The sequence below is a fragment of the Natrix helvetica genome (genome assembly GCF_964273705.1).
Source record: "Natrix helvetica genome assembly, chromosome: Z".
In the NCBI taxonomy this organism is placed as follows: Eukaryota; Metazoa; Chordata; class Lepidosauria; order Squamata; family Natricidae; genus Natrix; species Natrix helvetica.
Genome location: NC_138554.1, coordinates 27,769,265 through 27,786,927, shown reverse-complemented (window position 1 = coordinate 27,786,927; position 17,663 = coordinate 27,769,265). Strand labels below are relative to the sequence as shown.

Here is a 17,663-nt window from a genome sequence, read left to right as displayed (position 1 = left end):
AATTATCATGATCATGATATTGTTGTTGTTAGTTGGAAAGTTGTGTCCCACTCTCCAGTGAGTCCTTCCTTCTCATTAGGTGGCCAAAGTATTTGAGTTTCATCTTCAGGATCAGGCCTGCTAAAGAGTAGTAAGGGTTGATCTTCTCTAGGACTGACCGGTTTGATCGCTGAGCTTGTTGATCAGAAAGGTTGGCAGTTCGAATCCCTTGTGCCTCGAAATGGAGTGAGCTCCCATTACTTGTCCCAGCTTCTGCCAACCTAGCAGTTCGAAAGCACATAAAAATACAAATAGAAAAATAGGGGCCACCCATTTGGTGGGAAGATAACAGCATTCCATGCGTTTTGGCAGTTAATCATGCCGGCCACAAAGAAGATGAGCACCGCCCACTAGAGTCGGGAATGACTAGCACATATGTGCGAGAGCACCTTTACCTTTACTATTTCTATTACGGTTATCCCGTTGTCAAGGCAGGTGTCTGGAGACAATCATTTCCCCAAAACTCTCCCGCTTCAAACTTTAAACTAAGGCCCGGATTTGAAACCCACAAATTTATATTTTTAAACAAAATCCGATCCTAATGGGGAGGTGGGGGGGGGGAGACGGAAGAGAGGGTCGCGCTAAATATCTGGACGGAGAAAGGGTTAATAGCCTGGCGCCCACGTGGGAAAAAAGGAAGAGGAGGCGGCGCCTTCCTGCTCCGCCTTTGGGTTGGTAAAAAAGGTTTGGGGTCGAAAACCCCTCCCCGCCTCCCTCTCCAGCTTCAGCAGCCGCAACTGATGCAAGGGGGTGGAAGGGAAGACCAGCTCTCCCAAGGGTGAGTTACAGGACAGAGGCGGGCCTTCCCTTCTTATAAAGACACGTGCGAGAAGAGGAGGAGGAGGAGGCGGCAAGGTAAAGGGTTTAGGTGGGGAGGGCGCTCCTTTTATCATTATCCAAGGTGGGTATAATATCAAAAGGTCGGAAAGGGGTGGCCGGGTGCGAGAAAGCTTGACCATCTCTTTGCCCCTCCCACCCCCAACCACATCAAAGAGGCAAAATGGCTGCATTCCCCTTGTCTTGGTGTCATATGTGGGGGAACGGATGGGCTGGAAGCGCCCCGAGAGACTTTGCACTGTGGGGCGCAGGGCAGTCGAAAGACCCGCTTTGCAGGAGAGGAGTGGGCGTAGCAGGGGGGGGGGAGTCAGGGCGCGCGCGGGGTTGGGGAATGAATGGCTCAAGGTCCTTTCCGTGGGGGGCGCGTGTTTCTTGCAAAGGGGGTGGGGGCCCCCAACGGGGTTTGCAACGGGAGAAACCCTTTGGTGGTGGTGGTGGGGAGGCAGATACTTAGGAAGAAGGGAGGGCTGGGTGGAAGATGTTCTCCTGGAAAGCGGGTGACAGGAAGTGGAGGTGCCATAAGTTGGAAGGGGAAAGTTAGGGGCAGCTGTGCTCGGGGGAGAACAGGAAGAGGAAACTCCTCTTAGCAAACCCTAAAATGGAGGAAGGGTATCTATCTCAGCGTCTGAAGTGGGGAAGAGAGGGGAGGAATCGTTTTATGAAAGTTCTCCTTTCCAACAGTGGGGTGATGTTATAAGCCCAAGCACTATTTGGGAAAAAGTGACATGGTTTGCTCATTTAGGAATAACTGTAAGTGGCCTGCCTGCATCTTCAACCCTGTGATACCCAATGAATTTGCTAATGAACCAGTTAGAGCCTTCATTCCAATTATTAAAAAGATGGTGTGGCTCTTAATTCCTTATGAGTTGCTGTAATAGCAGGTACATTAAACAAAATACACAATTGATGAGGTTGGTAATTGGTGAGCAGACCTTATTCTCTGCTCCCCTACCTTCTCTCTAGGGAGTTTTATGGATGCTTTAGAAAGGGATGCATTTGTGAGCCAGATATTTCTCTGGGTGGTGTTTGGAAAATGGGGGGTAGAATTTTGAATTTTTCAGATATATATCTTGTGAAAAATTCCTTTGCCTCAGAAGTCTATGATTGAGTTGGTAAAATAAATCAATGAAAATAATCTGTTTGATATTTTTGCTTGTTTGTCAAAATCCCAGAGATCGCATCCAGAATCAGTAAACTAATTCTGACAATTGTTGATTCTGAAAAAAGTACCCTTTCCATATACAATACATCTAAATGTGTAAATCTAAATATGAACAGGCAAAAGTGACCCTGCTGTTACTGTTGCTTGTTTTTTAAATAGGTTTTGTTATGAATAGTAGCTTTATGTTGTTTGATTATTTGCATTTTTAAAGGTTTTTTTCCTTTTAAAAAGATGAAATATCTCAATGATTATTTTGAGCGCTATTAAAATTACTTTGATTTGATATGGTGGGAACATTTAAAGCCCTGGTCCAGATTTTCTTTTCAAATTCTTATTCATTAATATTGACTGAGTAACTTTAGTGGAAAAGCCAGTTATAAATCATACTTACAATGTGACGAGCAATTGGGAAGAAGAATATGCAATTTTTGAATAACAAATTAGGGAATTTTTTCAGATTTTACTCCTTGCTACTGTAGTTGAAAATGAAGATAGCTTCAAATTTGTTGTTTTGGGAGGGAATCCTTTAGTATTTGATACATTTGTCCCAAAGCATCATTGAGCAATTGTTTTCCTGAATATCATTGTCACTTATGGCTGTGAAGTGACACAGTGAAATCAGCTCAAGTTTAGAGAAACTAAACAGATAATTTTCTATAGTCTTGATCCTGAAGTAGCACCATATGCCACTGGCAACATCTTCATGAGTGGGAGAAATTAGAAAACTTGAAAGAAAATTCCTGACTTTTTTTGTTGGTTAACAACGAATAGTTTACAATTATCATAGCTGCTGTGCTGTTTTGTTTTACTGTATAGATTTGGTAAACGATTCATTTTATCGCCACCTGTGTGTGGTGGTGTGCAAACAAACACTTGAACTGCAATAAAAGAAGATAACTATTGTGGAACTGGTTTCTTATTTTCTGGGGAGATGAAACAATGTATGAGCTCTAGGATTTCAAAATATGAGGTAGGTATAATATATTAGGTGATTTCTGCAACCAGAACATTTAATCAAGAAACACTGTCATATTAGAGAAAGATTACTTCTAAGCTGTGGCTTCCAACATGGTGAAAGATGAGTGAAGAGACAACCTTACTGTAATGTGATCTATTTATTAGATTTTTATCTCAACTTTATTACTTTATAAGTAACTCAAGGTGGCAAATCTACCTAATACTTTTCCTCATCCTATTTTTCCCAGAACAAAGACTCCTATGAGGTGAGTTGGTCTGATATGTCTTGCCCAAAGATACCGAGTTGACTTTCAAACTTAAGGTGGGACTAGAACTCACCATCTCCTGGTTTCTAGATCAGCACCTTAATCATACCTCCAGATTCTGAAGTAGTAGAATCCACAAAGCGTTATTATTCTGAATGTGTAGATTCAGGGAGAGAGCTACATGGATGAAACCATCATCCTCTGTTCTTTCTCCCCCTCCCCTTTTTGAAAATAGATTGGGCACAGAATAATCACTGTAGTATTCTCCTTTCCCCGTTGCCTTTGTGATGGCAATAGAAGGTTTTTGACAGATGACAACTGCCCCTGTGAATGAAAACAGGTTTAAATGGTTGCATAGTTGAATTATAATTGCAATATGTGAAACCCAGGGGTAACTGTCCTGCTCTTGAAAATGAAGTCTTTTTTTGTAATTTCTTTACACTTCAGGATAATTTTTTTCTTAAAATGGTTTCTGCCACAGGAAATATATCCATCATCCTAAATTAAACCAAAACAAGCCATACAAAAAAAACCTTTCCTCAGAAATACCTTTCTTCTTTATATGGAAATGAATTATGTAAATATGAATTTGATTAATCTCATGTTGTTGACTGAATAGGTGATTGCTTACTGTTTTATCTTTTTAGGGAGAAAGTACTCATGTAAACACATTTGGAAAAGCCAAATCCTCTTGCTGTATGGCGGAATCCTGTGACAGAGAAGTTTCCTTGACAACAGTCTCTGCCTCCTGGAAATTGTTGGTAAACTTTGGCCTAAGCTTGTGGTCAAAATTTGAGGAGGACGAAGACTCTTCCCATCATGTTTGCCTGTGAGACTTGGGGTATCACTGGTCAGACCTCGGTCTATAATTGGGACAAGTCTGTCTACCTCTTAGAAGACAAAATGGAGTCCATACAGAGTTCAGGAGAGCTGGACCTCCATTTTAAGGTGCTGCTTGAGCAGGAGATGTATCCAGAGATCACAATTGAGGAGGAAGAGGAAGAGCCCGAGGAAGTAGAAGTAGATGCTGAAGGGGAGGCAGATGAAGAGGAAGAAGAGGAAGAGGGGGGAGAGGAGGAAGAAGAAGAGGAAGATGAGGAAGACGAGGAAGAGGAAGAGGGTGAAGGGGGGGAGGAGGAGGAAGACGAGGAGGAAGAAGAGGAGGCATGTCGACGAGGTCCTCAGGCAGTGGAAGCAGTTGATGGAGATGACTCCCTGTTTGTGGTGTGTACTGGAACAGTTGAGGAGCTGCTAGGCCTAGAGGCATCACTAACTGCTGAATCAGTGCAGCTAGAGGCAACACAACCTCAGCGCTGGGAAGTCCAGTGGGAGGAGGTGTCCCAAACTTCACAGCCTCTCCTCCCTGAAATTATAGAATCACCATTAATATCCCCAGAAGCAGCCACCTCCAGTATCACTGAGGTAGTGGAAGTTGCTGCAGCAGCCACCTCCAATATCACTGAGGTAGTGGAAGTTGCTGACGTAGGGGTAGAACCAGAGGCCTTCCCAACCACTTTGGAACAACTAGTGAATACTTCATCCCCATGGGGAGCATCTTTCATTGAAGAGAGCCACCGGGACCTTCAACGCTCCCCGGCTAGTGCAGATAGAGGGAGTATTGGCAAAGCACGGACACCTATATCTGGAGGAAGCAGCTTCAGCCTGGAGACTGCTCGCCGACGCTTCCGGCAGTTCTGTTACCAAGACACTGAGGGTCCACGAAAGGCATGCGGTCAGCTCTGGGAGCTTTGCAATCATTGGCTGAAGCCGAAGAACCGCACTAAGGAACAGATTCTTGACGTCCTAATTTTGGAGCAGTTCCTGGCTGTTCTCCCTCCTGGAATCCGAAGTAGGGTATGGGAATGTAGCCCGGAGACTTGCGCGCGGGCAGTGGCCCTAGCAGAGGAGTTCCTAGCCAAGCAGAATGAAGCAGAAAGACCAGAGGAGGAGGTAAGATGGTTCAGTCCCCCTTCCTTTCCTTACATATATTCTTAAGATTCATTGTTGGGCTCTATTATTTGGGGGGAAGACTGGGATAGGTAAGTGCCTGAGACAGGACAGCTGCAGCAGGTATGGGAGGTAAATGAAATGGGCGGAGAGTCAAAATGTTTTCTTTTTGGAACAAGTTGTTCACACCTGGCTGATGGCAATTGTGCAATTATTATTCATGAAGACTTTATGATACTATCTTCCAACTATCTTTCAAAGCATACAAATCTCAATGACTTCCCCATAAAAAATCACAGAGCAATAAAATAAAGCACCCATAAAATTGAAGAAATATAATTCATTCATTCTATTTCCAGTAGGTAGACTGAGGAGGTCCCAGCAGGTTTATGGCTGCTCCAAATTAGCAAGGTGAATGCCATTTTTAAATATTTCCTCCTATAGCAAGCTTTAGACAACCACACCAAACCACACCTACTACTTTAGGTTGTTATTCTTATTTTTCCTTTGGCTTGTTTTACTTGCAGATCTGTGGGGAGCACCCAAAAGTGTGATCTCTCATCTGCAATCTGAAATGCTGTAATCCAATTTCTCCTTAGCAGCCTTATCACATTGCAATCTATTGGCAATGCCAGCTGTCCTTAGCCAACTGTGGCCTGCTGATTCCATATGCTCACCTCACTTCTTGCTGCTTTTAATCCATGAGCTTGGAAGTGTGGTGGGGTTGGGGAGGGAATAACAGCAGGCAGTCAATCCCCTGTGCAAAAAATGGGGAGGAAATATGCATAGGGGAAAAATTCTGGCAATGGCTGAATGAGCTGGAGTTTTTGATTCCTTTCAAACTGATTTCCTACAGGGATGCAAACCAGTGGTAGAGATAATTCCTGGATCAGATTGCTATTGTCATAAAAATGTGTTTATAGTCTTGGATTGATCCTCAGCCCCATCTGAGGTTTCCAGCAGTGTGGAAACTATGACCACCACCACCCCCATTGCTGCCGAATTACAACTCACCATGTCTTTTCATTAGCCAGGCTGATGGGTCTGCTGATTGAGGTCCATTAGATTTCTGTCTGTCCTTGTTAAAAGGTTTGTTACGGACACCTTATCCCCATCTCTTAAACAGGGAGATGAGACCAATCAGAAGTTCCTATCTGAAGAAACTTTATTTTGGTTGAATTTCTGATTTTCATACTGAGATTAAAATTACATTTCTGGAATTCTTTAGTCCTTTAGAACTTTGTCCTAATCCTCAAATGTGTATTAATTGCAAGTCTGGATTTAAAATGGCTCATGGGTGCCTCCACTGCAGCAAAATTGGAAACTAAGTTTTGAACTTGAAATGTTTGCGAGTTGAAATAGCAGTATGACGGGATGCAGATATTGAGATAGGTTGCCAGTTTGGTTTAATGGTTAAGGCACCAAGCTAGAAACTAGGAGACTATGAGTTCTAGTCCCTTCTTGGCATGAAAATTGACCTGGTGACTTTAGACCAGTCTCTGGTTATTGTGGGAAAATACTGTGGGAGGAGGAAGGAGTATTAGGTATGTTCACTACCTTGTTTTTTAAAATAAGGTTTGATACAGATAATGTCCTCATCCTTGAGAAGAACTAGATGGATAAAAATGCCAAATCCAGTCTAAACAGTTGGGTACTATGCAACAAAACATAATAATAATATTCCTTGGCATAATGGTAGACAAAACACCCACGTATCTAGAGGACTGTAGGCTAAACAGTTTTCAGCTATTTTATGTTGCATCAACTCTCTGATGTTACTATCAGAGTATTTTCTCATTACCTTTTGTTTGATCCTTTTATTTAGAGAAGTTGATGCAAAACTTTTATCAAAAGTAATGAACCACCAAAAGTCTCCTACTGTATTGTGAAGACAAGGCAGCAGTGTAAAAATTATCTTTTTACTTGCATTCAAGCTTGATAAATTCAAAGAAATTCCAAATTTTCAGAGTTTGATTTTCAATATACCTCAAACTTAATATTGTTAACTTTTTCCCAGAAGCCAATATTGTTGTTCTGTAGAAGGCTCAGCTTCCTAGGAAAAGTGCCCTATTATTTGACATGTTCTCTGCCACTTTGGTAATAGATTGAAATGGTTCACATGCCAGGACATAACACAACTCTGAATTCCTTTCTTCCCCCACAGAAGGAGAGTGCAGGAAAGGGTCACATCAGATATACCTTACATTCTTGGATGTCCTTGCAGAGAGAGGAAAGAAAAGAAGCAGAGACTGTAGTTTTCAGAGGCAATTAGATCTGTTCTTTAATATCTGAGCAATTATAAATAGTTTGGGATACCAAAGCTGAGGGATCTCAGCTGGAATGAGTTTGGGCAAAATTCTCCCCTCTCTCATGAGGAAAAATTATGCATTTTTTCTCCATACCCAATATTTTTTTAGAGATTGCCTCAAGCATCGGGGATACTGCTGGCTATAAACCATCATCCTCCACTCAAAATCTCATAGGCTTTACAGATCTTTAAATTAAGACGTTTCAACATCTTTCCCCCTGTCCCTTTATTTCCTCTTTGTCGTGCTGGACTTCCACAAAGAAAGTTGCATCATCTGCCTTCAGTAGATTTCCAGAACACTGTGCAAAGGATGTTGGGAGCTGTAGTCCTGCAGCCTGGAAGCAAAGGGTTCTTCTGCTAAGAAGTTAAATTAGGTTTCTTTTAATAGCTCCTTTCTGTAAACTGTAATCAGAAAGTTGGCATTGATATAAATTGTGACATTGGAGCAGAAAGTCACAATTCATGATTTTTAATTGGAATGTCTTTATGGAAACCAGAAGCAGTTGAGGAAGTGTTTAATGTAGTTTCCATACTGAACAACAATCTCAGCCTCCTCAGTCTGATTGCATCCTATATCATCCCTAGCCGCCTTTCCCGAATTCTAAAACCCATGCAGATATGAAGTTTCTCTTAATTCTTGTAGCGTTTCTAGAATTTCGGTCTTCATTATTTGTGGAAGCCGCCACTATATTTGACAGATTATTTTGAAGTTTGATTTCACTGATTGAAATTTAATTTTTGCTTTGGCCTCAGCTCCTAAAATGCCAATAAAAGGACAAACTTAGCATGCCTTGGCCCTCAGTTTATTGTTGTGCACCTTTGTCTTAAAAGGATCAACAGAAAGAAATATTTACCCAAAAGTCATAACTGCAACTAAACCAATTTGACCCACAAATCACAAGTTTCAAAAAACAAAAAAAATATTTATCGACTTTATAATCAAAAGCTAAAGGTTTCAGGAGACTGTAGAGATTCAGATTCTTTTGAGATTTCACTTAATTTAGTACGGGCATTGCAGATTCTGTGTTGGAGGAAACAGACTCAGAAGTGCCCTTAGATTAAAAGCCAATTTGAAAAATTTTACCTGCTAGAAAGCATATAAAAAGCTAGATTTCCAAAAGGCTGAATGGACATACAATTACAACTGAGCAGAGCTACATAAAGTACAATCACTAGGAAATGATGCTTCTTTTTTTCCAGAGAGGTTTTAATTTTGATTTTCCTGTTTGAAAAGGGCAGTAGAAAAATCCAAGTGGGAACCGATTTGTGGGGTTCTCTTATTTTTGTTGTTGGCTCTTATTGGTTCCAGGTTTAGTAAAAAGGTTTACAGCAGGGATATCAAACTCAGGCCCACAGATTGAATGCATCAAGCAATGGCCATGCCCACCCCCAATTTAACAAGGTGGGGGAGGAGTCACAATCCACCACATGACAACATGGCACCATAAATTTGGCACTTCTGCTTTAGAGGTTTAGAGAAAAGATTAAAACCAAAGGTTGATACAACAAAAAAGCACAAGAAAAGCCATGCATGCTTTTGGTTCTCCAACTGAGAAGATTTCATGTGCTAAGATGGCACTTAATAATGTGAATTAAAAACTGTATGAAGTGTTCTGCTTGTCATCAGTGAATGATACTAAAATGCAAATAAATCACATTTTGAATAGCAACAAAAGCAGAATACTGTGAGATGGAGAGAATCTATATTACATAAGAAACAGAATAACAAGGTTGGAAGGGAGCTTGGAGGTTTCTAGTACAAAACCACTGCTTAGGCAGGAAACCCTACAGCACTTCAGACAAATGGTATCAATATCTTCTTAAAAACTTTCAGTATTGGAGCATTCACAACTTCTGGAGGCAAGTTGTTCCACTGATTAATTGTTCTAACTGTCAAGAAATTTAGTACCCCAGTGCATACTTCCTTCCATGTAGATGCAGTTCCATGAAGATCTACACGTTGAGTGCGATTGGTCAACCAGTTACGAATCCATCTGGTGGTGATGCTGTCCAACCCACATTTTTCTATTTTATCTAGTAGTAGGTTAGAGTCTACTTTATCAAATGCCTTACTGAAGTCCAAGTAAATTATATCGACAGCATTCCTCTGGTCCACTAATTTTTCACTTTGTCAAATAATGCAATAAGATTAGTCTGGCATGACCTGTTTTTGACAAACCCATGTTGGCTTTTGGTTATTACTTTGTTTGCTTTTAGATGTTTGCTGATTCGTCGCTTGATTATCTTATCCACAATCTTCTCTGGTATTGAGGTCAAGCTGATAGGTCTGTAGTTTCTTGGATCCATTTTTTCCCCTTTTTTGAAGATGGGAACTACATCAGCTCTGTTCCAGTCCTCTGGCAGTTCCCCAGTGCTCCAGGATCTTTGAAAGATATATTTCAGTGGTTCTGAGATCTCGTCTGCCAGTTCCTTCAGAATCTTGGGGTGTAATCCATCTAGTCCTGGTGATTTGAATTCATCTAGGGTAGACAGGTGCTCACTTACCATTTTCTTCCCTATTTTAATTTGTGTTCCTAAACTGTTTTTTGTAGTGCTGTTTTTGATAGGTTGGACTGTTTTTTCCCTTTGTGTAAAGACAGTTGCAAAAAATGAGTTAGGTAGTTCTGTTGCTTGTCACCTTCTATTCTATCACCAGTTATGATTATGATGATATTCCTCACTTACTTTGTACAACTCAAGCTGGAATGTATACAGTAATATTTCTTCTTTTTCTTAGAACAACAACCTTGTGAGGTGGGTTATTTAAAAATCATCTCTAGTTTTCTAGAAGGTAAGTTGATAGGCATCTTGGAGAACATCTAATCCAACTCTTGTTCAGTGCAGGAATCTATTACAGCATCCTTTGCAGATGGCCAACTACCTTCTACTTAAACCCATCCAGGAATATGGAGTTTTAAAATAAGATGTAAATATTCCCCTAACCTCCTGCTGAAAAACCAGGTCTGTATGGGCAATAGAGACCTTCTGAGAGAGCTGCGCCCAAACTTATAACACCTTTTATTTTCTTTTTCAGAGAGGAAATGTTTATTTTTATTTTTCTAAGTGTGCTTAGTTTAGTATTAAACTAATACTAAACTAAGTTTATCTTTGGTTTTGTTAATTGTGCCTCTTTGATGAATCTTCAGGATTTTGACTTATTTGAGGAGGTAGTGGTGACATTTCCTAATGAAGACCAAGTCCTTTCAGATACTGAGCATGGAGATATATGCATGGAAACTGGACAGCAGGTTGATGGAGACATATGTTTGCTTGGTAAGGAACTATCAATCCACCTACTTAGTGCTTTCAATTGCTTCTCTTTCTCTAAATGCATTTTTAAAATTATTATTGATGTATGCATTCCCACCGTTCAAGGATTATATAAAATAGTAAACACCTAGGATCTAAAATGTATATACTGATAAAAATCCTAACAGATGACTAAGTATACTTTTAAGAACAGCTAAATTTAAGAGCGGTAGTGGCGCAGTGGTTAGAGTGCAGTACTGCAGGCTACTTCTGCTGCCTGTCGGCTGCCTGCAATTCAGCAGTTCAACTCTCACCAGGTTCAAGGTTGACTCAGCCTTCCATCGTTTGAGGTTAAAATGAGGATTCAGATTGTTGGGGGCAATATGCTGACTCTAAACCACTTAGAGAGGGCTGTAAAAGCACTGTGAAGTAGAATATACCATATTTTTCGGAGTATAAGATGCACCTTTCTCCTCCCCCCCCCCCAAAAGAGGGTGAAAATCTGGGTGCGTCTTATACTCCGAATGCAAAAAACGGGGCATGCATTCCTCCTGGCCAGAACTATCTCCCAGGCCAGGAGCAGAAGCCGACCGGCTTCCGGCTGGGTTGTCTGGAGAAGCGAAAAGCCAAGCAGTGAGTCATCTTGCCTTATGCCTCCTGCACAGCGCCTGCTTCACCTGCCCCTCTTCCAAAGGACCCAGGTGGAGGGTGTTCGGCTTCTGCTCCTGATCCAGGAGATGGATCTGGGCAGGAGGAACGCATGCCCCGTTTTGCAATCAGGGAGGAAAAAGAGCGTTTCAGGCGACGGGCGGTTCCAGGTTGCAGGGATCACAGCACAGCCTGAAACAGCCCGTCGCCTGAAACGCTCTTTTTCCTCCCCATTCCAAAAACAGAGTGTGCGGAATCAATCTCCGACCAAGGCAGCAAAGGTGCAGGGGCTTGCTGGGAACAGGAGATGGATCTGGCCAGGAGGAATGCATGCCCATTTTTTTAAATGGAGGAGGAAAAAGAGCGTTTCAGGCAACTGGCAGTTCCAGGTTGCGCCGTGATCCCCGCAGCCTGTAACTGCCCGTCGTCTGAAATGCTCTTTTTCCTCCCTGATTACAAAAACATGGCATGCATTCCCCCTGGTCAGATCTGTCTCCCGGGTCAAGAGCAGAAACCAACCGCCCTCCACCTGGGTCAAGGATTAATCTGGACCGGGCTATGTTTGGAGGGAGCCAGGCAAGTGGGAACTCTGAGCAGCGGGCAGGGAGTGTGTGTGTGTTGGTCGTGGTGGATTCCTCCAGTGAAGACTCGGCGCCGCCTTTTCTTCTAGAGCCGCACAGCTTTAGGCAGGCGGGTGTGTGTGTTGTCTAGCTGCCTTCACCCCTGGCCAGCCCAGGAGGCCAGATGACCATTGGGGAGGCTTTTCGGGGGGGCCTAGAAGCGAACTTTGTGGGAGGCCCGTGCCTGGCCCCGGACGCACCATGAAAAAGTGGGGGGCAGTGGAGGTGAATGAGCCGGGACCAGATGCTGGGCACACAATGAGGGTTTTTGAGAGCACGGCGAGGGGGAAGCGTGTGGTGCGAGTTTTTGTCTTGCCTGCACATTGCAGGTTGGGAAGGGGCCGCTCCACTTTAATGAAGCGAGGCCGAAATGGGGTCGTCCATAGGTGTGTGTGTGAGGGGGGTCTCCTTCCCTTTCTGAGGGAGGAGGGGGAAGCAATTTGTCTAAGAGGGAAGGAAGGACAGCCAGTAGCTGATGGGTAGCCGAGGGGAGAAAAAATGGTGGGTTGGGGGGGAAGGCAGAAGAGAAAGAAAAGGAGGGGATCTCTGAAGGCCGCCTCTTGCATATTCATGGGGGGATGGCAGGTGTTGCCCAAAGTGTCCCCCTCCCCGCTTTGTAAGGTCAGTCTAACCGCCAAAAGGATGACTAGCCAAAGAATGAGTGGCTTTGCAAAGAAGAATCTTTGCGCCCGAAACAATTTGGCCTGAATTTTTAAAAAGTGGGGGGGGGGGAGCTTAGCAGCTCCTTAGGCATCTCTGCTTTTCCAGACAACCCAGCTTCTCCTGGCCCGGGAGATAGAGCTGCAATCCTCACGGCCTGGAACCGCCCACCGCCTGAAAAGCTCTTTTTCTTCCCCGATTGCAAAAATGGGGTACGTGTTCTCCCTGACCAGATCCATCTCTCATTCCCAACAAGCCCCTCTGCCTTTGCTGCCTCGGTCGGAGGCTGATTCCGCATGCCCCGTTTTTGGAATGGAAGAGAGCACGCCCTTCTTCTCTTTCCTCCTGGCCAGATCCGTCAGAAGCTAACCACTCTCCGCCTGAGTCATCTGGAGAAGCAGGACGCCGAGTGGCAATTTCCTTTCCAATTCCAAAAATGGTGCGTGAGGAAGGTGGCAGATCTGAAAGGGGAGGGAATCGTGGCGCTGCCACCCGAAACGCTTTCCTTTCCGATTCCAAAAGCCTGGCATGCAGAAGGCTGCTTCGGCTCCTGTCGCTGAGTGTGGGCTTCGCGGCCAGAGGAGTCCCCCCCCCACTCTTCCCATTATGAAGTTTCCATGGATTGCTCCCCTGGCAGTTGGCCTGCAAGAACTGCTTGATCAGGGCTGGGGGGGGGGCATTCCACACTCTCTTTTCCCCCACACACCCAGGCTTCCCTCCGAGTTCTTCCCTACCACGCGCAGACAAAGGTGAAGCAGCCAACGGCAGGGGAGACAGGGGGGAAAGGCTGACCTGGCCATTTTCTGTTTGCTGCAAGGACGCTAGCTAGATTAATACTGACGGATGCTGGTAGGCAGAGGCCGAAACTTTTTTTCCTCTTTTCCTCCCCAAAAATTAAGGTGCGTCTTATACTTCAGGGCGTCTTATACTCCAAAAAATATGGTGTCGAAGTTCTATTGCTATTAGCTTCTTCAGTCCAGTGTCCTCCAGATGTCATCATTCATAGCCATAGTTTTGAAGACCTGTCAAAGCAATGAGCCTTAAATTCTGTTCTTTTTTTTTCTTGTAGGACAAAATCATGGTCTGCTGTGATATCCTCCAAGTCTCAAAGGTGCATTTTCAAAAGGCAGGTGGACTGTGTTTTTTTTTCCTTTGAGGAAGAAGACAATGTTTCACTTCTCACCCAAAAAACTTCATCAGTTCTGGCTGGCTGATTTGGGGGTGGGCAGAAATGAAAGAATTAGTTCTGACTGGATGTTTGGGAGGAATGGAAGGATTATATTACTTTGCAATCATCTGGTGGTTAGTGCTCTCTCACAGAGCCGTTGAGGCCACTTGGGGTTTATCTGTGCCCTCAGGGTCACCTGAATCAGAGTGCAAATGGGTGTGGAAACTTCTTGGAACTGCCAAAAGAACTGTTGTAAGCAGGAGATAGATGGTGTGGTATCCCTCTCCCTCTGTTGAGAGAGTGCTGTTCAATTCTAACATAGATGGTCTCTACTTTGGAAATCCACATTCTGGATAGAGAGGGCCATTAGCTTAAAAGGGGGGGGGGGGTAAAAGGCTATTTATGTGTGAATTGAACAGCGTTCCCTCAACAGAGTGGAAGGACTACGACACCGTCTATCCAGGGGTGGTATTCACTTACTTTTCCTACCAGTTGACAAATGTGAGCGTGCGCATGCTCACTTTGCTCACACTCACCCCATCCGTGCATGCGCTTGGCCTTCCACATGTGCTCTCGGCTTTCCGTGCATGCGCTTTGGTTTGAAAATGTGCCTAAACAGGACGGCATAGAGCCAGGGCCGGTGGGCAGTTTCCACTACTGGTTCGGGCAAACCGGTACAAACTGGCTGAATGCCACCTCTGCATCTATCTCCTGTCTACAATGCAATCCTTTCTGCAGTTCCAAGAAGATTCCACACCCATTTGCATTCTGACCATGAGGGCACAGATAAACTCCCAAATGGCCTCAGTGGCTCTCAGAGGGAGTGCTAATGAACAGATGACTGCAAAGAAATATACCGCATTTTTAGGAATATAAGATGCACCTTTTTCCCTCAAAAAAAAAAAAGGCTGAAAATCTGGGTGCGTCTTATACACTGAATATAGCATTTTTTGCCTCCCAAAACCCTGCCACCTTCACCAAAATGGCTGGGCGTACCTTGAAGGAAGCTTTTAGAGAGCTCCTGGCGGCTGGGGAGGGCAGAAATGAGCAAAAAAGGCACGTTTGTTTGCTCAATTTTACCCCCAGGAGCACTCTATAAGCTTCCTAAAGGCTATCCATGCCCCCCCCCCTTTTTTTACAAGAAACGGGCTGTCTTTTGCTCGTTTTTGGCCTCCCCCTCTGCAATCTCCCTAAAGGCTATTCACGCCTTTTTTGGGTGGGGGGGAAACGGGCCCGTTTTCGCCAAAAAACGAGCCATTTTTGGGAGGTTTGCAGAGTGCTAAAAAAATTTTTTTCTCCTCTTCAAAACCTTTCTGCGTCTTATACTCTGGTGCGTCTTATACTCCGAAAAATAGGGTAATCCTTCTGTACCCACTCCAGCCCAGCATCCTGTCAGAACTAATCCTTCCATTCTCCCGCCTCCCCCGCCAATCCAACCAAAACTGATGAAACTTCTTGGATAAGAAGCGAAACTTCTTCTTCCTCAAAGGAAAAAAACACAGTCCACTTACCTTTTGAAAATGCACCTTTGAGACAACCATGACCTGGATGACTGAGAATATCCATAGACATCCTTCTCAAGTATAATAAACTGTTTTGTATAAACAATAGAATCATTAAAGCAGAATTGAAAGCTGGTTGGGGATCAAACTATGGTAAATGCATATCAAGACAAGCACAGGAACATATGGACATTATTTGTGAAGCCTATAGTTTGCACATAACAACCAAGTTATACCCCTACAATTTCCTTTTTCTTTTTTACATACACATCGTTATGTGAACAGTATGGAACCATTTAGTACAAATAAAACAATCAGAGTTACATTTAGTACAAATAAAAACTTCATATTCAACACAATTAACAATCTTAAAGACTTTTAGCAGTAATACATATATTTTGTTGTTGAATTATAATCTTGCCTTAATTATTCAATATTTCAATACATTATTTTTTTTGCCAATATCCATATTCTTGATAACACTCTTTTTACTACAGATAGAATGCCAATAATCATATTTGTTATGTTTAACAAACATACACTGATCTATATTGGATTATAAACTTCCATTGTTCCCCTTTCTAATTTTTAATTATGCCACTGTTATATTTAAAAAATATCCCTTCTAATCCCATTTTAAAACAAATAAAACAATGTTCATCTTAGTTATATTTGACAAGTTATATAATTCTAATAGTAATAATACATATGTTTTGTTGAATTATAATCTTTCATTATTATCTTGTTCAATAATTCAATATGTTATTTTCATGCCAATCAAATTCTACATATTCCTTTTACTACAAATAAAATGTTGATAGTCATATTTGTTACATTTTAACAAATTATGGTTATACTAATAATACACATATTTATATTAAGTTATACTCTTCAATCTTTTGCTTATTCAATATTTCTATATGTTTTTTTAAAGCAACAATTTTATTCAAATATATTCAAAATTGTCACCATTAAAAGCCTAGGTTCCCTTATTATTATTAATTCACCTGGGGGGGGGATATTACATTAACCCCCCTTCTCTAACTTTGAACCTCATTTTAACTTCTCTCACTGTTATTTTAAGGAAATATTCCCCTCTCTTTTTTAATCCATCATCTCTCACCCATTTTAAAGCTTTGATTTTCCCTTTCTTAGCTTGTCTTCCATGTTCCTCTCTTGGATCTACTCTATCTGCTTGCACTGCTTGGCCAATCTTCTTAAATATTTCTCCCTTCTCTACCCTATTTCATTGTCTAAATTTCAAATTATCTACTCCTACCCCTGTTTCTCTCCCAAGAAAATTCCCTATAGTTCTATTTCCTGTTTAATTTCCCTTAAAATACTCTCCCGTTAGTTTATTTCATCAATCATTCTTATTTTTATTTTTATCTCCTTTTTGTTTTGCCATCTGGCTTATTGTTTCATCTGTTCTGTTTTTTCAGCTACTTTCAGTTGACTCCTCTTCCTGAGCGTCATGGTCAGGGATGGGTTCCAGTTGCTGCTGCTGCCAGTTTGCTCAGGGAAGTGCTATGTGCGCACTTCCTTCACATGCTTGATAATGCGCTATATGTGCATGCACAATATTATAAAAAAAGCTGTGCATGCGCAGAAGCAAAAAACAAGATGGCGGCGCCTATGGTGTCCCCGAGAGAAACAGTTTGGGCTTTGGCAGGCCAAGTTACTACCTACTCAGCTGAATCGGTCCGAACCAGTAGGAACCCACTTCTGGTCCTGGTTTCTCCTTGTCTTTTCTGCTGTAATTTCCAACTTTTCATCTATGTTCTGTATTTTATTCAAAATCTCCTCACATCCTCTTGTCAGGTGTCTTTAAAATCCAGGATTAATGGCAATTTCTTCCCGGATTCTACTCATTTTTTTAATTTTTTTTTAATTCTATTTCTTTTTGTCTAACAATCTTGTTTTCAAAACTAAAGCCAGTTCTCAAGTGATTCGTTATCCAATGTCCAAGAGATTTTGTATCCCAAAATTAAATTAATTAGTCTGTTCCTCTAATTAGTCAAAAAATGAAACCTTCATAAATCCTTCTGCCATTTTAGTCTTACTTTGAAGCTTTTAGGGGTTTCTTAATCTCGCACTTAAATTTCCACAGCCATGTTCTTCCAGGATTTTGGGGATATATTGTACCTTCCTTTATCAACAGTTGGCACTCTTAAATCAGCTTTCAAACTTATTCTTCTTTATACAAATTTACTATAATACTGCAAAATTTAAATGTGGTATTAACTTTTTATATAAATAGTTCCATCATTTTAAAATGCCTATCCAACACCCAACTCCTG

The 17,663-nt window shown here is 42.3% G+C and overlaps 1 protein-coding gene across 4 annotated transcripts in view; it reads left to right on the top strand.

Annotated features, from left to right (window-relative positions):
- The first annotated feature begins 732 nt into the window (after positions 1 to 732).
- Positions 733 to 17,663, top strand: part of LOC309382157 (uncharacterized protein) — a 30,328-nt gene continuing 13,397 nt past the window's right edge. For 3 of the 4 annotated variants that reach the window (XM_081933682.1, XM_081933681.1, XM_081933679.1), the window contains exons 1-3: positions 733 to 817; positions 3,909 to 5,211; positions 10,663 to 10,789. In XM_081933682.1, the coding sequence (XP_081789808.1) occupies positions 4,081 to 5,211; positions 10,663 to 10,789 (1,258 nt within the window). In that variant the 5' untranslated portion in view covers positions 733 to 817; positions 3,909 to 4,080. Of the gene's footprint in view, positions 818 to 2,639; positions 3,009 to 3,908; positions 5,212 to 10,662; positions 10,790 to 17,663 lie in introns of those variants that run through there. The other variant, XM_081933680.1, reaches the window with a different exon arrangement.